Below are 24430 nucleotides of genomic sequence, written 5' to 3'. Positions count from 1 at the left end.
ATGATTAAGTATATCTTATATACTGTGCTGGTATTTTCCATTTTTCTTTTCAGATCTACTCTCCACTCTTTTCTATCCTGCTCCATGGACTGATAGAATAGTGAGAAACAAAGAGCACTGCCACGAAATTTCAAATATCCAACGGGTGAAATTTGCAAGCAAAAGGGAAATACTTCTTGTACTTTGTTTTGCTTTTAAAAAAAAAAAATAGTGTTTACTCTTGAGAGATAGAGACAGAGAGAGAGAGAGAGAGAGAGAGAGTGAGCAGGGGAGGGGCAGAGAGAGGGAGACACAGAATCTGAAGCAGGCTCCAGGCTCTGAGCTGTCAGCACAGAACCTGATGCAGGGCTCAATCTCGTGGTTCATGATATCACAACCTGAGCCGAAGTCAGACATTCAACCGACCGAGCCACCCAGGCACCTCACTTTGTTTTGCTTTTATTTATTCTATACATCACCATTATTTTGCTTGCTGTTAAACTAATTAAAGTATCGTAAACAAATCTCATTTTTTTAAAGATAGTTGATACTGGTATCACAGGCTCCGAGAAATTCTCCACAACTTAGAGTTAAAGTAAATGTAAACAGCTACAACATTCTAGCTGTGACAAACAGCCTATAATCATTTTGATGGTACTGATGGTTCATTCTGACATAATCAGCTCCTTGAGATCTTTCCCAACAACCAAAGAATGATGAAGATGTCACAAATAACACTTTCCACATATTTAGAGATACTGCCATTTTGCACATTTCATTATACCTAAAAATAGGAAAACTTGAACTCTCCTCCTTGCAGTGTATTCATTCTAAGCATTTTTGAAAGAACGCATTAGGAAAGAAGAAATAAAGAGCCAAAGGCTTTCAGTCACTGTATTTCATTGCAAGGATGGTGTCCTTTATTCAGCCAACATGTGGAGCACTTGCCGTCTGCCAAGGACTATGTCATTTGCTGGCACTGCAACAGCAGTGAACAAGTCAGTGTTTCCGGACTCATGAAGTTTATAGAACAGTGAGATGACAGATGTTAAATAAAGTAATTCAATAAAATGTGAATGATGATATAAGTGTAGATAAGGTACTATGGGATAATTATCATGGGATCTTAACTTAGTCTACTAGTCATAGCTACCAGGATCGTATCATTTTCAGTTCAGACTGAATACTTTTCTGACTGAAAGGTGGTGCCAATAACAAATACGCTGGGCCAACCAGACTGTCCAGGAAATCCAGGATGTAGGTCAACCCAGTTACAGCTGAGACTCAGCTTCTCTCACTGATAGAAGAAATGCATGTAACTTTTTAAGTCTCATCGAGCCTAATACTTTATTAGAGAATCAACATGTAAGTTGAACATTTTAAAATTATAAACTTCCAAATAATATATTAACTCTATAAAATAATTGCATCCTTTTCAGGGATTATGAATATATGAGACATTGTATAAACATTTGCTTGTGTGATTACAATGAAGAAAAAGGAAAGGAATTCTTCCTTTCTCTCGTATTTTTAGTCCTAGCATTTCAGAGCAATTTATAAGATTCTACCACACAGCTAATGCTATTCAGTGCATGCATATATTTTTAATGAACTCATACGAAGCAATGCATTATCAGGACCATACCATACTCATGTATTTTCCATTTCTGAGCTGGCATCCAAAGATTACCTTTATCTGAACCTATTGTGCACTTTCTAGCCCTATGCCTTCGTTTCTAAGTTTTACTTCACCTGGAGTGACTTCTATATTTCCTATTTGCCTATTAATTTTTAAGCCCCATGTCCACACTTAACAAAATTAAACCTTGCCCACTTTACCACGTCGTGATTTCCCCTCTTTCTGAATACATGCTATGGGAGTCAAATGGCACAGTGGAAAGAACTCCAAAAGGAAGTCAGGACACCCGGTCAGTAGCTCCTGGTCCAACACAGGACAGCATCACTGGGACAACCCTTTACCGATCTGGGACTTCTTTTCTTATCCATAAAACAGAGATTAAAATAATTCAGTGATATTAAGGATTATTGTTCTATCTGTGGTGATGGATGTTAACTAGACTTACTGTGGTGGTCATTTTGCAATATATACATATATTCAAGCACTATGTTGTACACCTAAATATGTGTTGATTATGCCTCGTTTAAAAATAATAAATAAAAAAGGAATATTGCTAACTTTTTAGGTATGTTAATGTTATTGTGGTCATGCCTTATAAATAACATTTATCCTTTAGAAATGCTGCTAAAATTTATAGATGAAATCATTTTATGTTGGCAATTTGTTTGAAAATAGTATGGAGAAGGCAGAGAGAGGGTGGCAAAGGGATCCAGATAAGGCATTAATTGATAATTTCTGGACTTGCATTATGGGGTTCATAATACCATCCTGTCTGCTTTTTAATACGTGTGAAATTTTCCACAATAAAAAGATTTTTTTTAATGTTCTAAAGTTCTGGGGCACCGGGGTGGCTCCGTCAGTTAAGTGTCTGCTATGTCTCAGGTCATGATCTCACGGTTTCGTGAGTTCAAGCCCCGCATCAGGCTCTCAGCTTTCAGCACAGAGCCCACTTGGGGATCTCCGTCTCCTTCCCTCTCTGCCCCTCCCTTGCTCTCTCTCTCTCTCTCTCTCTCTCTCTCTCAAAAATAAACAAACATTTTAAAAAGTGTTCTAAAGTTCATTACAGTTCTAAACCCCTGATTCAATGAATGTTATGTTCAATCAACATACTCCCTTGTGATACTTCTTCATTTTACTATTTTTTGCTAATATTTCATATGGGTATACCCTATTTCTTTGACTTTACTATGAGTTTTCTTTTTTTTAATTTCTTTTATGTTTATTTATTTTTGAGAGAGAGAGAGAGAGAGAGAGAGAGAGAGAGAGAGACTAAGCAAGAGCGGGGTAGGGGCAGAGAGAGAGGATACACAGAATTGGAAGCAGGCTCCAGGCTCTGAGCTGTCAGCACAGAGCCCGATGTGGGGCTCGAACCCACAAACTGGGAGATCATGACTTAAGCCAAAGTCTGAAGCCCAACCCACTGAGCCACCCAGGTGCCCTTTACTATGAGTTTTCTTAGACAACGGCCTAGCTTTGGTATATTTGCATTTCCTTTTATGATATCTGGATAACTGATCAATATTCAACTCATTAGTGAGAGATTCAAAGGGCCAGATTCAAATATGATCTGAAGTGAGTGAAGGACACAAAGTAAGACTTTTTTCTGAAAAATAACCTGAGACATTTAGAAATTAATATTAACAGCCGTCACTTGCAAGTTACTGCAAATGTTAAATTAAACCTTCTCTGGAAATACATGTATAGCTAATAATGAGTATTTTACATCATGTCCGAGACAGAGGTTTTGTTCAAAAAAATTTTTTGACTGCTTACAGCATTTTAGAAATAAATTATGGAATGGTTCACTATATCGTATGGGAGAAAATCTATAAGAGTACTAATAAGCTTATTTCTCTAGAAGATGCAGAATTTAAATCGGTCTATTGCTGATATTTATGTACAAACTTTGCACACAAAATATTTAGCCTGCCAGCATCTGCCACTGCCACAGACAGATTCAGATCAGAAGGCCCAGTTCCTCCCCATGAATTTTAATAGAATATACTCGCAGCTGAGGATTGGCCAGCATTTCTAAGTGCTGATGAATGAGAAGACAGATGGGCCCTTGGAGTAACAGAAGGCCAAGTCTTCAAAGGTGGCAATAGCCTGCCTTCCCAGACAGTATCCGCATACTCACTCTCGATCTATAACCAGGCATGCGACATCATTTTCTTCGGCGATGATGTTAGCTGATCTGACATCCTCACTGCAGACAAAACCAGGAAAGTCAATTTTCTATGGTTAGAAATTACACATCCATTTTTATTAGAGGATCTGCTACTTTTTTTATGAAACACCATCATTTAAACCTTCCAAAGACTGCTTTTTTTAATCATAACATACTCCACCCCTTTCCAAAAAAGGATTTGAAATGTGTCCCAATAAAGGTTATCTCAATAAGGAATTCAGAGAAGAAGGCAAATTGCACAGGAATAGAGAGGAACTGGTGACTACAAATGCATATGAAATCTCATTCTGTGCTTTGTGTCAGCAAAATGAAATAACTCTCCTCTGATCAAATGGGAATTGCTAATTAATAAGCAGCCAAAACCTGAAATTAACTAATCAAACAAATTTATTGGAAAAACATTCAAGTAATCAATATACAATAAAAAAGCCAATCAAGAATACAACCCAGGGGCAACCAGTGGCTCAGTTGGTTGAGTGTCCAACTCTTCATTTCGGCTCAGGTCATGATCTCAGGGTTCATGAGTTCCAGCCCTGCATCCAGCCCCGCATCAGAATCCATGCTGACAGCAGGGAGCCTGCTTGAGAGTCTCTCTCTCTGCCCCTCCCCCAACTTGCTCTCTCTCTCTCTCTCTCACCCTCTCTCAAAATAAATAAACTTAAAAAAAGAATAAAACCCAAAGAAAGTGGTTTTAGTGCCGTATCACCCAAAGATTAAGTAAACACTAAAATACTTTAATTGCATAAAGCCTAAGATGTACATTTTTCACTAGAATCTCTGAAATCAGAGCATGTCCTACAATTGATGATGAATCATAATGTAATCAATAGCATTGTCTTTCTTTCTCAGAGGTACATTATATAATGGTGCCTCTCAAAATTGATATCCTAGATTCAGTGAATTACAGCATATGATCTAGTGACGGCAAATTTAATTACCTAATGAATACCATAGGCCAAGCATTAGGTAAAGTATTTCTTTAGAGACCTTTATTTATATGAGTTTCCTCCCTCTATTAGTTACAAAATAAGACACTGAAAAATGGTACCCCCATATGGTACCCAGTGCTGTGAGATTCATTTAAGGTAACTGGGAGGAACAAACATATTGGGCCTGCTCTGAGCGACTTCATCAAACATGCAAACCACATGGTATATACAGTTCCTTCATCTTCCTTTGGTGATAGGACAGGAAAACTTCGGTGGCCCATCTCTCATTCCAAAGAAGTCCCCTATTCACATAGGTGACATCCAGAGTCCTTCTGACATAACACAGCTCCTGACATGTCTACAGGGTCCTTGCCAGAAGACATCAGCAAAAACATTCCGGGTTGATGAGCTTTTGAGTTGGGAGCTGAGCAGTCACTACTCAATGTGTATGTGTGGAGACATCTATATCTATCTATCTATATACACATATATACACATATACGTGTACATATATATGTACATATACATACACATATGATCTAGGATATGAGCCAATTTGATTTGTGAGTTCAAAAAAAGGAATGATGCGGCCTCCCTTTCACTTGTGAGGGTCAAGACTGACTAGGAATATTCTCTGCAAACACTTTATAAATATTAGGTGTTTATAAATACACATGTTTCTTTCATAATAACTGTGTAAGTGCCATGGATTTACTGTTGTACAAAAAATGCTGAAAGAACTCCTGGGACTATTTAATGTCAAGTCATGGAAATATACAGAATATAAGGAATATAGAGTCACAGTCAGTGGCCCTAAAAACTGATAGCATAAAAATGCACAAAAATGTAGAAGCATTTGTATTCAGTGCTCCTGTTCACTGATTTTAGCTTCATGCTTTCAAATGCCTAGGGAGTTGGGTATCTGTAGTAAATATGAATTCCCATGTTTCTCAGTGGAAAACACTGTAATTGGCTAGCTGTGACATACAGAGTAAATCATTGCAGATCCGGCAAAATCAGACAATATACTTCCTTTCAACAGCTATTTTGACGCTGTAGTACATTTATAAAGTTCTCTGCACTTTCAAACTTTAATTGTTTCGCTGGGAGGTACGAAAAAAGTAATCTAGTAATGTTAAAAACAAATACACTGAAGTTTTGAATAATAAAATTACATAATTATATTACATGAATGTATCTGTATTCAGTCACAAACAAAAAAATTTTACAAAGGACAATTTCCATGTTATTGAAACAAGTTAATTACTAGCTAGAAAACGAGAAAGAAAAAATTTTACTTGCATTTAAATTCCATTTTTAAAATGTTTACAAAGTAGTCATAATTTAACTTACTAAGTTTATGTGTTTTTCCTTTGAAAATAAGAGCTTTATAATTTTTACATAATCAAATTTGTCTTGTAGTAATTTATGAACATGTTTTCTTTGCTCTGTACTTAATATTATCATGACAAACAAATCAGCAGAACTGGGACTTCATGACAAAAATTAAAAAGGAAGAAAATGAACAGAAATAATACTCATTTTCTATAAGCATACATTTGAAATAACAACCATTTAGGAATAATATAAAGTTTAAGTGATGTCTTAACTAATTTCAAGTATTCATTTAAAAACATATGTAACTCCAAACAGTATTGCTCAAAACTCTAATTTGATCTTTTACAAAGTGATTTATATTTTTTAAAATGTGGTGTTTTTAGACTTGAAGTTGTTTTCTGAATTCCAGGAAGTACATAGCATCTCCTGAGACATTTGATTTATCTTTATAAATATTTCTTCCATAAGTTAGATCAACAGTAGATAAACTCATATTTCCAAAGACCTAAGGGTCAGGTAGAAGTTTCCTACACACTATTTTGATTGTTTCTGAAACTTGCAAAATGAGCTGATAAAAATCCTTAAGAAAATATTGCTTTTAACATAGTAATTTAAAAGCACAAAAAACATGGAAAGTTATTATTTGATAATTTTTAAAGGGGGAACAGCAACATTTCAAACCTTGGAAATATAAAAATTCATTCTTAAAAAAAATGTAATTCTCATGTCTTTAATCTCTCTGACTAAATTTTTAACTTTTTTTTAATGTTTATTTTTGAGAGAGACAGAGACAGAGCGTGAGCAGGGGAAGGGCACAGAGAGACAAAGACACAGAATCCAAAGCAGGTTCCAGGCTCCAAGTTGTCAGCACAGACCCCAACATGGGGCTCAAACTCACAAACCATGAGATCACGACCTGAGCCTAAATTGGACACTTAACCAACTGAGCCACCCAGGCGCCCCTCTGTGACTCTCTTTTAAACTAAAGATTCGAATGGGATACCAATTTTATTTTCACTAGCAAATTTAAGCCTTTCCCATTTCTTTTCTGTGCAGTTAGTGTACTTATTTCCTGCATGAGAATGAATTTTTTTCAGAATTCAATTTATTTTTTTTCTTAATTCCTGGATATTTGCTGACATTAATTTGGCAGCTCAATTTGACAACTCTGAATGAGTAATTACACATGCAAAACAACAAAAGAATTCTTTAAGTATGGTATAGACTTTGTGGATTCACCTGATAAGAGCTTTTTCTCCAAAGTATTCTCCTTTCTGCAGTGTTTTTATCAGTTGTGGCTGATCGTGGCCCTCTGTGCTCTGGGTGACTTTTACCTACATGATGTTAAACAATTAAAAAGATAAAGAGAAGGGGGAAAAAAAGAAAATCTGAGCACGTATTCATTCAACCAGACCCTCCAAATCTATATAAACTTGACTGAAAGAAGGAAATAGAAGAGCCTTTGCTCTAACTTTGCGGCACTTAGGACGATCTTACTACAGGCAATTCACTTGGAGGGACTGAGAAATCCTGTGACTTAACATGACCAAATGACTCCCCATCTGTAAGAGAAAGATTCTCCATTCAAATCCCACCTCCCAAAGTTAAAAAAATTTTTATGTGAATCTAGCAATTCCTTCCTAGGAATATTCAAAGCAAATCCTAATGTTCCTGTGGGAACTTTTATTATGGCAAAAAGCCAAAGAGTTGACAAACTAATCAAGAATAAGGCTAAGTGTCAGGAATTCTGAATCTAGTGTCCATGACTGATTTGTTGAATCCTCTGTTTTACCCCCTAAACCTAGATGTAAAATGTGGATATGGAGAAGGGTCATAACTTTCATGGGTGTCTCACTGTGATCCATGGCCCAGGAAGGTTTAAGAAGTCCCACAGCAGAACCAAACAAAAACTTCAATATTCCTTGTATGTGGCTAGTCTTATGCCAATTCAACATAATCACAAGGGTTGCTTCCTGTTGATTAGAAATTCTGAAAGCATCAGGTCCAGGTGGAAGAGAAATGATAAAAAAAAAAAAAAAATGTTCTGAGTGTTGAAGAGTTTCTGAGGTTTGAAACCATTTTGTTATTTTTTTTTCTTTCACTGGGGGCCCAGTTCAAGGTTCGACAACCAACCAGTTTACAAAGGGCAGTGCCTGATGATAAACACTTCCATGGAAGAAAGAATACTTGTAAAAACCGGACAGGTTATGGATGCAGTTGCTCAAGGTTTCACTCTTTTTTTTCAGTCTTTCACAAATGCCTTTTATCTCTGAGCAACATTGTAAAGAGTCAACATAGGAACAACTGGCAACATGTTATCCACTCACAGTTTAAGTGAAGAGAAAAATCTACTGTATATACTAGCATAAATTTTTCATCAGCACCCAAACCAACTTGAGCTATGGTATATGAACTGAAGTTCCGAGCCCTCTCTACAGCTTTATGCCCAGCCATTGCTGTCCTCCACTGACAAGTTCATTCTCCTCCACCTGCTGCTTGTCACCCCTGCTGGATGGAAAAAATTTCCAGCCCTGATCCTGGATCATTGATTTGATTGGGAATCACAGACAAAAGGGATCTGAGAAAGAATCTAGTCATTTTAAACACAACGAAAGTCAAGGGACCTGCCTGAGGTCACTAAGAAGTTACTGTCTCAGCCAGAACCCAGAACAGCTCTCCTATGCCCCCAAACCCAGGGCTAAGACCAAACCCCAAGGAACTCTTCTGAGCAGAAGTTCCTTTACCTGTTCAATGCAGAGACTTTCCAGTGCTGTGGTGCAGGGCAAACTAATGTGAAAAGACTTCCATGATTTACTTTAAGTAAGCTTTAATTCATATTTACCTTTCCTTTTGCTAAAATGAAGAAGGTACTTCCTTCCTCGCCCTCTCTAATAATGTAATCTCCTTTGTCATAGTATTCCTATTGGGATAAGAGAAAAAGAAAACGTTAAATCCAGTGGCGACATCCAGATGAAGGCATAAATGTAACAGAACTCCCCATGTCTTTGAAATGAGCGTCCCATGCCTGCTGCTTTTCTTTGTTGCCTATTGTCACTGTAATCTTCTTAAACATTGCAGTCATAAACTGTAGACAAGTAAAGAGACTTTTGCCTTATTACCTGCATTTCTTTTTGTCTTTCACAGAACTCACCAGAAAGACTGATTTTCAGGCATGGAGACTAAAGAACATGCAGAGAAACAAAAGCAAGACAATAATCACTGACATCCAGGTGGGCTTTCACTGAAAGAATCTAACTACAAACTGTTCAGTGATCTGTAACAGCCTGAAACCGGGCCTAGTGTTTAGAAAAAGAATATCTAAGAAATTGAAAATATTATCCCCAGCAGACATTAGGAATATCAGCGTCAACTTCTAATTCCTTGAAGGGCAAAGGCTAGGAAAATTCTACAGACAGAGGAAGTAGCTCTTTCCTATGGATTCTTTTCAAAGATGTGTCGTCATAAAATATCAACATTAGAATTTTTCACATGTAAATTCTCTTCTTCAAGGTAGGTTTATCCTCATGAATCTCAAACTGTCACATATTTCTTTGTTTCCCTCGTGTGTGTGTGTGTGTGTGTGTGTGTGTGTGTGTAATCAGAGAATTCTTGGGCAGGGAAAAGCCATTCATCCATATGTCAGACTGATAGAGCAATACAGTCTCTTAGAAAACGAAAGATGGATTAGACTGTCCACCTCTACTCCACTTTAACATTGTCTCAAAGTCATAGAACCAAAATGGAACTCTTAATTATTTCTACAAAAATGGGCCTGTTTCATTTATTTAAAAAGGCATAATTAACATCATAGCTCTCTCTTATTTTTCTTTTAGATTTAAAAACAAAATCCAGACAAAGCCACTTTTATGTCTGCTGTATTTCAGTATCTATTTTGGTCACTGACTAATAAAATCTACTTACATTTTTGAAATAAATGTTACTTCTAATATGACTAAACCTATCTTTTATTTACATAGCACTACATACATCTTACAAGATATTTCAACATATGGAAAGATGCATATCTTAGGGAAAAAACAATGCATAAAGTTCAAATAAGAACATTTACCTTCAAAGATTTAGAGAAGCACATTAGTTTTCTATTGCTGCTGTTACAAATAACCACACATTTCTTAGTGGCTTAAAGAAAACACTCATTATCATCTCACAGTTTCTGTGGGTCAAGGAGTCCAGGCACAGCATGGCTCACCTGGATTTTTCTGTCAAGGGTCTCTCAAGACTGAACTCAGAAGTGTCAGGCTGTGTTCCTTTCTGGAGGCTCTGGGGGGAAATCCACTTTCAAGTTTAATCAGGTTGTTGGCAGAATTCAGTTTCTTGAGGTTATAGGATAAGGTCTCATTTCTGTACTGGCTGTTGGCCTCTTAGTTTCTGAAGATCTCTCTTAAGTCCATGCACAGAGCCCCCTGCGTTTCATAACCAGCAATGGCTCATCAAATTCTTCTTAGACTTGAAATCTCTCTGACTTCCACTTATGCTAAATCTGACTCCAGCCAGGGAAAATTCTCTGCTTTTAAGGGTTCATGTAATTATAGTCATCCCATCTAGATAATCTCCTTATTTTAAAGTCCTGAACCTTAATTACACCTGCCCAGTCACTTTTGCCAGGTGACATAACATATTCACGCATTCCAAGGATTGCGGTCTGGGACACTGGGGGGGGGCGGGGGGGGAGTCCATTCTGCCTTACCACAATAAGCCAATAAAAGACAATGTTTTGATGCATTGAAAGCACCTGAAACATAGTAAATAATTAATAACTGCCATGTTGAGGAGGAAGATGATAATGGTTTGCTAGGCTGTCACTTCAATCTTCTGAACCTCAGTTTACTTTGCTATAAAATTAAAACTGTATGACCTACCACACCTAACTTTGAAAGAGGGTATTTAAAGCACCTGATAGCATACTTGGTACATGCTAGGCACCCGTTGATGGTTAATCCCTGTGAAAGAGGCTGGGAGCCAGTTGTCCAAGCCTTCCACAGTATACGTGGCTGTCCAGGTAAAATGCCTCCCTGGTAGCTGTGGCCATGTGATTAACTTCTAGCTAAAGGAACCTGAACAGAAGTGATGTGTGCCACCCCCCGTGCCAGGTCTATGAGCCGTATCAGGCATGTGTCTTCACAGAGAGATCTTGGGAGAGGATCGTAAGGCCTTTAGCTTGAGTTCCTGAATGACTCTGTATAGCCAACTGGGACTATCCTCCTTGGACTGTTATGTGAGCAAGAGACAAACCTCTACTTTATTTGCAAAATGAGATTTTGAGTCTTTTGCATCACAGTGTGCTTACTCCAACTCTTCATTCCTTCTTATTTTAGCTTTATCACAAACCTTCACCACCTCCAAGCTCAATTTTGCAGTTGAGATGGCCATGAGCCTTGGTGTTTGAGTGAGTGACCATGCCACTGCAGCTCAGCATCTGTTATGCAGCTAATGTTCATTCCTCTTCCCTAGGAAGGTTGGCGTCATGTTAGATGTCCTTGTTTCAGAGAGTCTGCTCTATAGTCTCTCCTAGTCCCTTCAGAACATGGAACAGAAGGAACATGGATAATTTCTTTCTTTTTTTTTTTTTTAATGTTTATTTCCTTTTGAGATAGAGAGACAGAGTGCCTGTGGGGGAGGGGCAGAGACAGAGGGAGACACAGAACCGGAAGCAGGGTCCAGGCTCTGAGCTGTCAGCACAGAGCCTGACACAGGGTTCGAACTCACGCGCCATGAGACCATGACCTGAGCCAAAGTCAGACGCTTAACCGACTGAGCCACCCAGGCACCTCGAGAGCATGGAGAATTTCTGAAGTGCTGGTAGGTTGTTCTTCAGTTATTATAAAGCGTGTGGTGTGTGCAGATGTGAGGCTTTAATTCCTGTCAGTCAGAGAAGCTAATGGGAAGCTTAAAAGGGAACACTGAGAAAGAGCTTTATTGTTTCTTAAGGGGCAACCTTCCTAGTGGTATTTTTCCTAGGGATGATTCTTTGTCACCCAAAACCTTGGGAGGAAGATAAATAATACCTCCCAGTGTGTTGACAGTAACTTCATAGATCAGAAAAGGCTGTGGATGTAGGTCAGACCAAAAATATATAGTGGTAAGCACTGGCTATGATGCTAGACTGGCCAGTGTTTGCCAACTGGGGAGTGCAGCCAGTCTAGCCAGGGTGGTCACCAAGACCAAAAAGAGAAATGCAAACAGTGTGGTTATTGTCCTGTGGTTACACTGCAAAGGGGTCCCTTATAGGACCAAGAAGCCATAGATCCTATCTGGGGGAGCAATGATTTTCAAGCATTTTTTACTGTGACCTACAGTAAGAAATACATTTTACCTGTACACCCAAACACACGTATGGGAGTATGCACACATATAGACATTTATATAAAATTAAAACATATTCAAATAATACTTATACTTACTACTCTGATACTTTTAAAAAATGTTCCTACAAATTAATTTCATGATCTACTAATGAGCTATGACCCAGAGTCTGAAAAAGATGTTTTTTTTTACGTTTATTTATTTATTTTTGAGAGAGAGAGAGACAGCACGAGTGGGAAAGGGGCAGAGGAGAGAGAGAGAAAGAGAGAATATCCCAAGCAAACTCCTCTCTGTCAGCACAGAGCCAGACTCAGGGCCCAATCCCACGAACCGTGAGATCATGCAGGACCTGAGCTAAAATCAAGAGTCAAAGCCTTAACCGACTGAGCCACCCAGGCACTCCTGAAAAAGATGTTTTTAAAAAAGATGTGCAGGAAACCCTAAGAGTAGTTACTGAGTGTATAACAAGAGGGAAAAATAAGGAAATCAATACCAGGGCAGACTAAGAGGTAAAGGTCAGAAGAAAACTATACAAAAGCAATAGCTAATGAATGATGCAAAGAGGTTTTCACTGTAAAGAAAATGCTCATTCTGTGATATCTAGGAAATGCTAGAACTTGAATGCCTATAAACAGTATACAGAAAACCAGAAGAAAAACCAAAGGTGATGGAGAACAAAGACCAAAACGCAAGCCTAAGACTTCCTTAGAGTCTTTAATGTGTGGCCAGAAATCTTCATTACAAAGAAGTATTGATGATGCACAATCAGATGTATCACACACACAAACACACACACACACACACACACACACACACACACACTCCCCACATCATATGACTATGAACCCATGTTGGTTGTTTAAAAAACTGGATACAGTTATTTGGGTCGTTACCGACATTTTTTTGTTCACCCAAGTACAACAGTTAAAACACTTTAGAAATTTTAAAACAAATACAATTGGACCAGGTGGGCCCTCATCAACCACTCAGGCAAAATTTAGCAGCAGATTGCTTCTTTCCAAGGAACTAGAGCCCACAAAATGAAAACCAACAGAAATTCCTCCAACTTGGGTGAGCCAACTGTTTAGAATTCTGTAACTGAAACACTGAAAGAGCCCTTAGAGATATGGACTACTCACCCTTATTTTGTAGATGAGAAAACCCTAATGCTTACCACAATTAATTGACAGCTATTAGTGAAAGAAGCGTGACCATAAACACTAATCTCCAGACTTCGGACTAGTGGACTTTCTATTGCACCTAGCTGCCCCACCTCTAGCTAACTGGTCCATAAACAGGCAAAATCCACAATTATCTCAACTTTCTTTATGACTCCAGATGTAATCATTAAAATGAGAAAACCCTCTGGTTTTGTAGGTATTAGCAGGAACTATAAGAAAGAAAACCAGATTTTTTTAAATTATGAAAAATGGAAAATTCCTGAATGAAGAGATGGCAAGGCTCTAAATATATGTATTCTATTCATAACTTTAAACTAGTGGTTCTCAAATATTCTCTTTAATAAGCATAAGAATCAAGTAACGTATTAAGTGTGCATTTCTGGGCCAATATCCCGGAGTTTCTGATTCGGTAAGTACGGGTGGTACCTGGAAATCTGCCTTTTAAGCAGCGCCACAGGTGATGTGAGTAAGGAAGGGCAACAACATTCTACATGACCCCACCCCTACCCCACTCCTACTACACCCCCAGTTTCATGAAAGATGGCATGTCAGAGTCTCAGTACAGGGGGCCACAGGGTCACATACCACAGCTCTGCAACAAAGAGTGAGGTGACATTTCAATCAACCACAGTCAAATCCCATGCTTCCTGTATGTGTGAACAGAGACTCCTTCCACTCTTGTGCTCCATATTGCACAACTGGTGGGTGCAGAATTCACATTATCATTTTCATTACCATTAACACTTTCAGTGCATTCGAAATCTGTATCATGCTTCGTGATGTTCATCAGTTAATTCTCAAATATGTTGGTACTATTTTCCCATCAGAACACAAGAGGAGGCTTAAAGGGGATGTCTGCCTCTAGAATTGAAAGGGCTGGGTGATTTAAGCTAAAGCAAGATATGTAATTGGAACACTGAATAATTGGAGCCATTGGTCTACATGTTCAATAGTCAAAGTCTTAACAAACACTTCAGATCAACTGCGTCGTGGTGGGAAATTCCAATACCCCTTTCCTGCCCCCACACAAAAGTTAAAACCCTCCCAAATCAATTCCTAAACTTTAAGCCAGATTCAGCCTGTTTTTGTCAAAGATCACGGAGCCAGTTTGTGGGACAGCTGGTCCTGGAACTCAGCAGGCATTCTGTTATAACTCCAATGCATTAGTGATTGGCTGTTGTCAGGACCCCGTTGACGGGTCATTAGTCCAAGCTATGCTGGTAAATTATGTGCTTTTCTTAGTGCTAAATAGATCCCATTACTCCCTTGTTAATCACTTTTGCATTTGAGAATTTTCACACGCTATAGAGACACATTTGTTTGCCAGGTACGAATAAAGAGCCCTTTATAAACTGTGCTGCTGTCTGCAAATGCAGAGATATAATAAAGCCTTTCTAGGGTGTTTTAAAAGATGGGAACTTTCAAACTCAAATTGTGTGTTAATTAATACTGGACTTGTGCCCCATCTATATATTCTGCAGCTATTGCCTGTGGCTGCTATAAATATGACTAATTTACCATTTATTTTTAATGATACTAAATTTTAATATTTGCTGTCAGCATGGAATCCCCCTCTGGTGAATCTACTCTATTAGTATTATATTAAAAACAGATTTTCTCAGTTAACCAAAAAAATATAGGGCTACTCCAGCTTTAAAAAAAACACATACTCTCAGAAATTAGGATGAATTATTAATTTGTAACATCTGTGATTGGGTTATGTTACATTGGGAAAATCCCAAGAGATGCAGGGCAAGCAGTCCTCTTGAAAATGACTTCATTTCTGAACACTCTGGGGACACAAGGCCAGGCACTGTGTCATCACGGCCTGTCCTTGATAAACTGCTGGACAGGTTCCATGAATTGTAAATGGAAACATTACTGGTGTCACTTACACTTAAGGATAAAATGGTCAGTGCTCCCTTCTCAACAGATATTAGTTTGCATTGTATACTGTGATTGACAGAGGCATGAATCTGTCAACAATCAGTCTTGCAGAGACTTTTATATCTCCCACTGCGAACAGCTTTATAAACACTTAAAGTCAACATGTGACTTCTTTATTATTCCTTACCTCCTTCAAATTCCATTAAAGCCATTTTGGTTTCAATGAAATTGACCCCCCCGCCCCCCCCTCCCCGCACACACACACCAAAAATCAGAGAGAAATTTCTTGCTTTGAATTTTAATCTCTGAAATCTGAAGAGGTTTTCATATAATGCATATCATTAGAATCCAAGGTACATGTTATAAAAGATTTATTCACAAAAAAACTTGGCTAGTCTTGGACTAGAACCAACCATCTGGGTGATGCCTCATATGAGTTTTTGAACACATTCCATTATGCTGTTTTCCCCTAGATGTTAAAATAGGTAAAGTGCTTCTTAAATGCAGAGGGTTTTAAAATGTCTTTTCATGGTGTAGAGTTTTCAAGTATGGACTTGTTTCATAGCCTGATTCAGAAAGCTGTCCCCTAAAGCTCCAATATATCCTCCTCTACACCATTACCTAATGAAACATCATTGACTCCTTTATACTAGGAAAACTCTACAGGGGATTGTGATGTTAACTGCAGAAAATCACATGCCTCTTGAGTAAGGCAGATTAGTTTCACAAAATATACTAAAAAGGTTAGAGTATGTAAATCAAGTGTCATTTTACACATGCAAATCCAATTTCCTTTTATACATTTCAGAAGAGTGGCCTAAACCGATCCCAGCCCCTTAATTCCCTGCGAGTTGGTCTAAGGTTTTACACAATAGAAAAAGGCTCCTGGTCTCTGCAGACAGGCCACCTACCATCCTTTCCTTTTTTTCATTTACAGTGCTAATAACAACTAAATTATAAAGTCTTTAAATAAGGGGTGCCTGGGTGGCTCAGTCAGTTGAGCATCTGACTTTAGCTCAGGTCATGATCTCACAGTTTGTGGGTTCAAGCCCTGCGTTGGCCTCTGTGCTGACAGCTCAAAGCCTGGAGCCTGCTTCAGATTCTGTGTCTCCCTCTCTCTCTGTCCCTCCCCCACTCACACTCTGTCTCTCTCTGTCAAAAATAAAAACATTAAGAAAAAAAAATTTTTAAATAAAGTCGTTTAATAAAATGTATTTTTTCCTTTAAAATTTCTTACCACTTCCAAGCAGTCAATGATCTTGGTTAATTTATCTTCAGGTAAATTCTTCAGCAAGGATACACTTCAAAATTAAAAAGAAACCTTTGATTATCTTCCTGAATTAAATATGCACTTCTATGTAGTTCAAAAAACCTTTACCTGCATCTAAAAAATATATAATGCACTTTAATTTTTCCAAAGTAAACCTCCAAAATATATCACACATAAACAACTGAATTTCAAATACATTGAAATTATATAACCACGTGTAATCACAGATATTTATCACAGGCAAATAAGTAAAGACAGTAAGATACTAAAAAGGGAAAAAAATCTTATTTTGTCTGTTTGGAAGGAAAAAAACACTTTATATTTGTTGTTGGTTTTCAGAGTGAATTACACCCAGAAATGTGTTTCTTGCCACATCTCAGTATGTCTTTTATTAGCATGGGTGAGGAGCTCTGCTTTCAGAGGAGGATATGATTTTCATCTAAATCTGTGTAATTAAGTAAAGGCTGAATCCAGGGGGAATGTAGGAATTAGCATGGAAATCATCTTGATTATTAATCATACTGTACCAACTTTTAAAATTAATGGTAGCCAGGGGCACGTAATAGGAACATTTTTACATATAGTAATAATATCAGGAATGAAATGGATTACTGAAAGTTATTACTTGAGAAAAAACATCAGAAATTCCACTCAGTATGATTAGCCAATCAAATGATTAAATTGTTCCTTTGGAGAAATTTCTCCTCTACTTTACCCATTTTTACTCGGGACCGTTGACATAATTACTGTAAGATAAAAACATATTTCCTACCATCTAAAATTTGACACCCCTAAAGAAAAAATGATGCTACTCCAAAAATACATAATTGGATCCAATTTTTTAAAATAATAGCTCTAGTTGATCCTTGGGCATGTTCACAGGGAGGCACGTGGCCAGGACACGTGGCTAAGAATGTTTGTATCAGAATCATTTGTAACTGCAGAACATGCCCCAATTGGAGAACAGATAAATACACTGTAGTAGAGTCAGATAACCAAACTCTAAAACAGGAGGAATGACTGAACTTAACCAGATGGATGAAATAGAAAAAAAAAGATTGAATAAAAAGTTGAGTTGCAAAAATAACACTTTTTAAAGTTGAAAAATAGGTTAATTAAATCAAGCTAGAGACAAAGTAATAAAGACTACCAAGGAATGATTTCTAAACTTCAAAATACAGGCCACTCCATGGAGACGCATGTAGGAGGCCGGGAAATGAATGGGGACCACAGGAAAAGAACTTTCCATTTTGCCAATGCTCCACTTCTTAGATTGGGCACTTTTGTTATTATGTTTTAAAACTTACATATGTACTATGTAACTTTTCTAGATATCACATACTTCAAAATGAAAAGATGTAAATGGAAAAAGAAAGAGCTCATTGTATATTATGAAACAAAGAGAGTTTCTAATCTACCTTCCTATGAATGAAAAGGTAAAATGGTAACCAGAACTTGTCATTGATTAACATACTCTTCATTGTGAAAGTTCTACTTCTGGTCCAAATGGGAGTCTATAATGTTAGTGAAAATTCTCTTCTATAAACTATCACTTTTGGGGATTAGTGAGGAAATTGATATGAGGAAAACTCTTTTGTCTGTCTTCCCACTATAAAAAAAGCAATAAGGTTTATCTGGATCACCACTGAATCCACAATATTTAGCGCCTAGCAATAAGTATTTGTTAAATGAATGGATGAATCAGATAACAAAAGGAAGACAAAAGGAAAGAAGGTTTATGTACTAGTAAATTCTCCACGGTCCTTCTACTGAGACAGAACACTCTAGACTCCAAGGGAATGAAATGCTATCCCTAGTAATTCAAGTTTTATCTCACACATTCAGAGGCAACCCACAAGGACTGGTTGAGTTATTTATCCCCCTTTGGCCTTTGCATGAGTGTAGTTCATTAGCTTTAAATGCTGACCTGTATTGCTCAGTTACTGGATATTTAGATTACCTATACTCAGGTAGAGCCCACAACATGATAGCTAAGGCATTGGTTGGCATATAGGTAAGGCACTTACTTATCATTATTGCAGCTCTCTGCCGGGAGTCAATATTATCTCTGGGGAGGGCAAATCAGCAAGATTCTGTAGGAAAACCCTCAACGCCTACAATGTTCTACTGATGATTAAAAAGACATCCGATCAATATTTATTGAGTCCTTGCTATATACTAGGCTAGTTATGCAAAGTAAAATCACTAATATTAAAAAGAGCTTAGAATTTATTTTTGGAAATTGTGGGATATTTTATTATTATTACCACTTAGCATGGGTAACCTTTCATTACAGTATGTATTGAAGCTTTAGAGATTGTCAACCCCCCCAAAAAAATAACACAGAAATAGTTTAAAGAATGTATATTCTCCAGGGGCGCCTGGGTGGCTCAGTCGGTTAAGCGTCCGACTTCACTCAGGTCACGATCTCACGGTCTGTGAGTTCGAGCCCTGCGTCGGGCTCTGGGCTGACGGCTCAGAGCCTGGAGCCTACTTCCGATTCTGTGTCTCCCTCTCTCTCTGCCCCTCCCCGTTCATGCTCTATCTCTCTCTGTCTCAAAAATAAATTAAAAAAATTAAAAAATTTAATAAAAAAAAGAATGTATATTCTCCAAAAAAAACAAACAAACTCTGTATACGCATAACTGACTTTTTCAGTTAGATAGGTATTTGTTTCTTTCTAAATTGATGTACCCAAGTTGTTGGGGGCACAGAACAGGTCACAAAATATGTTCCAAGGATCTGTGTCATCAAGACACACACAGTGACATTTCTGGCAAGTTAATTTGTTACAAATAATAGTAATTTGGAAGATGGTGTGGTTATATAAATGAGAACAATAATGTCTCAGGTAAAGCAATTAAAGATAGCAAAATAAATTAATTTTAATATTAGTCTAAGCAAAGCATTATTAGAAAGATGATCTTTTGCTATCCACTTCCAAATTATAGGCTATCTTTCAAAGTCAACTGAGCAACCCAGATGAATATTTTAAGACTTTTCACACATTTTTCTATACTATATACAAGGACTCCATCAATACAAGGGCAAAATTAGTGAAAGATAAATAAATCAGTGTGCAAGGCTAATTGGAATTAAGTATATATTTTTTTAATATAGTGGCCTTTACTGCAAGGGAATACTTTTGTTCCTTTGGTTTAGTCATGTGGAAATTGCTTAAATGAGGAAAGCTCTAGTAAAGTAATTATTGTGATAAAACCAACATATCCACAATATAACTACACCATCTTCTACTCTTTCCAACAATGCGTTATTCTTACCTTCTGAGGAAGTTTCTGTACTGTTCATCTCTAGCTTGAGCTGTCCTTCTCATTATATTCTGGAATACCTCTCGATCTAGTGCCCAAGTTTTAACATTGGTAATAGCTTTAGAAAAATCAAGAAAATAATAAAATATTGTTTAGCCCCACATTAAGAAAACAGTCCAAAATGTTAATTGATAAATTTTTCATATATTCTCATCAAATGATATTTCTTGGAAATAGCATTATTTAACATGCAAATGGAAGGAAGCAGTGATATAAATAGTGGGTAATTTTATAAAATCATCTTTGGCTTTGAAATGAACCATGATTTGGAAGTGAGTAGCAAAAGATTTCCTTTCTAATTATGTTTTGCTTAGGATGATATCAAAATTAGTTTGCAATTCCTAATTACATACTACATCATCAGGATGTATTTCAGATTTGTGCTGTGATACAAGAGAAAACCAGCCAGCCTGTAGCTAATCCAGAAAGTGAAGAATTCACAAGTAGATAATTGAAAGTTAAAGATCTGAGTGTATGAGTATGTTTTTATGTATTTTTATGCTGTTCAGACATTGTAGCTAACGAGAGCCAATACATTTTTAAGGATCTCTATGGTTACTTTTGTATAAAGTACATACAAATCATTTTCATAGAAATTATGCAAAACAGTGTTTGAGACAATTTTTTTATAGGAAAGACATAGAAAGCAAGAATAAAATCTAAACAGGAAGAAGAGCAGAAGTAGCAGCTCTAAAAAATCTAGATGAAGTTACAATTGTATTTAAAAAAAAAAAAAAAGTAATGAGGGCCTATAAAATAAATCAAAATCCAAAGCTTTGGTTTACTAAATTTTGGAATGAATTAGATTTATCTTGACATTCTTGTTAAAAATACAAATCCATACAGGGCACCTGGGTGGCTCAATAGGTTAAGCATCTGACTTCGGCTCAGGTCATGATCTCACAGTTTGTGAGTTCAAGCCCTGCATTGGGCTCTGTGCTGATAGCTTGGAGCCTGGAGCCTGCTTCAGATTTTTGTCCCCCTCCCTCTCTGTCCCTCCCCTCCTAAAAAATAAATAAACATTAAAAAAAACTTTAAAAAGAATTCAGATCCCTAAGCTCCATTGCCAGAGATTCTGATTTGTGTTTGGAGTGAAGCCCCAGAATCTGCATTTTTTAATCAAAACTGCAGCAATTCTGAGACACTTAACCCAGTCCTAAACACTGAGATACACATCTAAGTATTCATGCCCAAGATAACCATGAATAATGTCAATAAAAACAAGAAGCCTTAAACTAATCCCAGGAGTCACTCAGGAAAACTCTCATTAATTAATTCACCTCCCTTTGGCTATTTATATATTTTCATTGGTTTCATTAATTTTTCTGGTTTATAATATGTTCAGAACATCACAGAGAATGAAAAGCTAACATTCTGGATGAACCAAAGGCAGATGTTTACACAGAAAAAAAAGTGAAGTGGTAATTAAAGCAAATATTGGAATAATTCAGTAATATAAAGCCATTTTCATATTTCATATGCAGGTACCTGAAGGAAAAGTTCTCTTAAATTTGAATTATTTAGACAAGTGCTTCAAAATAAATTCTTTTGTAAGCATAGCATTTCTGTTAACAAGAGCACATGGGGCACAATGGGAGACAGAAATACTCAGCAGGCAATAGTAGTGACTTAGATTGCCATAAACATTGTGTAACGATTCAAAAATAGAGCCTTTCATCCCGTTACCTTTCACAGAGGCAGTTCTTGTACAGTTGTATAAAATGGCTAGCTCCCCAAAAGTGGTCCACATAGGGATGGATGACAGCAATCTCTCCCCTTGGAACACCTCTAGTCGACCCTCTGTCAAGCAGAATTTAAGAAAAAACACAAATAATCCAAATAAATTACAAAAGTAAGACAATCAGAAGGTACACAAAGCATACAGGCAAGATCTCTTATGATTCTCATTATAATATAGTGGTTGACAGTGTAGACTAAAAGCAGCTGTCCCACTTACTCTCTATTAGCTGATCACTTTGAAAGAAAGGGGTTCCCTACTCTGCCTGGGGTTCTTTGTCGGTAATGGGGATAATAATAATAATAATAACAATAATAATATTCACCTCAGACAGTTGCTGTGAGAATTAAATTAGTTAACATAGGTAGGGAACTTAGAACAATGGCTAACACACAGAAAATGCTATGTTAATGTTAGCTATTGTTAATGTTATTATCATTGCTACAAAGTTCTTCTCCAGAAGCAGTGGATGGCAAGTGTTGTATTTAAAATTCATTCTACCCCAAGAAAATGTAGCACATAAAACTATTTCTTTTGTCCAAGGAACACAACAATTACTGTATGTCTTGAAAACACATCCTAGCTGTCCACACTAACAGAAGGACTAACTTGTCATAATTAGAATTGCATGGGCCCTGGAGTCAGACAGCCTGGCTCTGTCCAATCATTGGCTGTGTAACCTTGGGTAAGTAACTTCACCATGCCTGCATTGTTGTCTAAACCCTCAATCACTGACATGAAGTAATAAATGACAGTTGCTAAGAAAAGTGCATGAGAAAAACAGTATCAAGAGAATTAGAAGACAAGCCACAGACTGTAAGAAAATATTTTTGCAAAAAGACACACGTGATAAAAGTATGTTTGGCAAAATATACAAAAACCCCTAACAACTCAACAGCAAGAAAACAAACAATCTGATTAAAAAATGGGCCAAAGAGCTTTAACAGATGCTCACCAAAGAAGATAGACAGATGGTAAATAAGCATGTGAAATGATGCCCCACATCATGCGTCATCAGAGAAATGCAGATTAAAACAACAGTAAAATACCACCACACTCCTAGTAAAATGACAAAAACCTGGAACACTGACAACACCCAATGTTAGTGAGTACATGGAACAAGGGGAACTCTCCTACATTGCCGATGGGAATGTAAAACGGGACAGTCACTTTGGAAGACAGTTTGGCACTTTCTTCTATTAAACATAATCTTACCATACAATGCAGCCATTGCCCTCCTTAGCATTTTACCCAAAGGAGTTCAAACCTCTGATCCACACAAAAACCTGCACACAGATATTTACAGCAGATTTATTTATAAACTGCCAAAAATTAGAAATGACAAAGATGTCCTTTAATGGATGAACAGAGAAACTGTGGTACATCCAGCCAATGGAATATTATTCAGTACTCAAGAGAAATGAGCTTTAGGGGCATTCACTTTCAAATGTCCCCTCTCTGGAAAGAGAGTGAGAGCTTTCCTACTAGTCTTCCTTTCTAATCTTGTATTCTAATAAACCTTTGCCTGCTGCTCAAAAAAAAAAGAAAAGAAAAGAAAAAAAGAAAAAGAAGAAAGAAAGAAAGAAAGAAAGAAAGAAAGAAAGAAAGAAAAAGAAAGAAAGAAAGAAAGAAAGAAAGAAAGAAAGAAAGAAAGAAAGAAAGAAAGAAAGGAAGATGCTATTAGGCCACAAAAAGACAAGGAGGAACCTCAAGTGCATATACAACTAAGTGAAAGAATTCAATTTAAAAAAGCTACATACTGCATAATTCCAGCAATATGACATTCTGGAAAAGGGGAAACTATGGAGAAAATGAAAAGATCAGTGGTTGCCAGGGATAGGGTCAGGGGAGATGAACAGGCAGAGCACAGAGAATTTTTAGGATGGTGAAAATACTCTGCATGATTTTATAACGATGGATAAATGTCATTATACATTTCTCTAAACCCATAGAAGGTACAACAGCAACTTATGGTAAACTTTGATGATATATCAATATAGGCTCATCCTTGATTTAAAAAAAAAAAAAGGCGCCATTCTGGTGAGTGATGTTGATAATGGTGGAGGCCGTGGCTGTGTGGGGACAAGGGGTATATGGAAAATTTTCTGTATTTCCTTCCAAATTTTGTTGCATACCTAAAACTGCTCTAGAAAAAATAAAGTCTTATAAAAATGAGAAAGAAGAGTGCCTATCAAGGAAAGGGAGAGGCAGTATTTGAGGCCACCTCCTCACAATTATTTGGCCCCAGTGATTCTCTTCTCGTTTCCTTTTGAAAATGAGTGTAAATAAAACCTTACCTAACAAAAAGCTACATGCAAAAGAGACCTCCATTCTTTGAGGGGGAAAAAATGGTGGGTTATTCTCTTTCCCTTGAAGAGTTCATCTTTCCTTCTCCTAGTTCACCACTAAGCAGCTCTGAATCATCTCTGCCCAGCCATTCATTCACCAAATCTGATTTGAGTACCTATGTTGTAGCAGGAACTGGTACAACTGCCAAAGAGACACAAAAGATACTTATTCTGGGGGCGCCTGGGCAGGTCAGTCAGTAAGCAGCCTACTTCGGCTCAGATCATGATCTCGCGGGTTTGTGGGTTGGAGCCCCGCGTTGGGCTCTGTGCTGATGGCTCA

General features: G+C 37.3%; 1 protein-coding gene across 1 annotated transcript in view; it reads right to left on the bottom strand.

Moving 5' to 3' along the window:
• Positions 1-24430, bottom strand: part of PRKG2 (protein kinase cGMP-dependent 2) — a 104097-nt gene that overhangs the window by 44712 nt on the left and 34955 nt on the right. The window contains exons 4-9 of the mRNA XM_030313603.1: positions 21751-21864; positions 20017-20122; positions 16703-16766; positions 8916-8993; positions 7313-7407; positions 3756-3824 (exon numbers count right to left, since the gene is read on the bottom strand). Coding sequence (XP_030169463.1) covers positions 3756-3824; positions 7313-7407; positions 8916-8993; positions 16703-16766; positions 20017-20122; positions 21751-21864 — 526 coding nt within the window. The remainder of the gene's footprint in view (positions 1-3755; positions 3825-7312; positions 7408-8915; positions 8994-16702; positions 16767-20016; positions 20123-21750; positions 21865-24430) is intronic.

This window comes from Lynx canadensis, chromosome B1, assembly GCF_007474595.2.
Source record: "Lynx canadensis isolate LIC74 chromosome B1, mLynCan4.pri.v2, whole genome shotgun sequence".
NCBI lineage: Eukaryota > Metazoa > Chordata > Mammalia > Carnivora > Felidae > Lynx > Lynx canadensis.
This window is presented reverse-complemented; position numbering and strand designations above follow the sequence as displayed.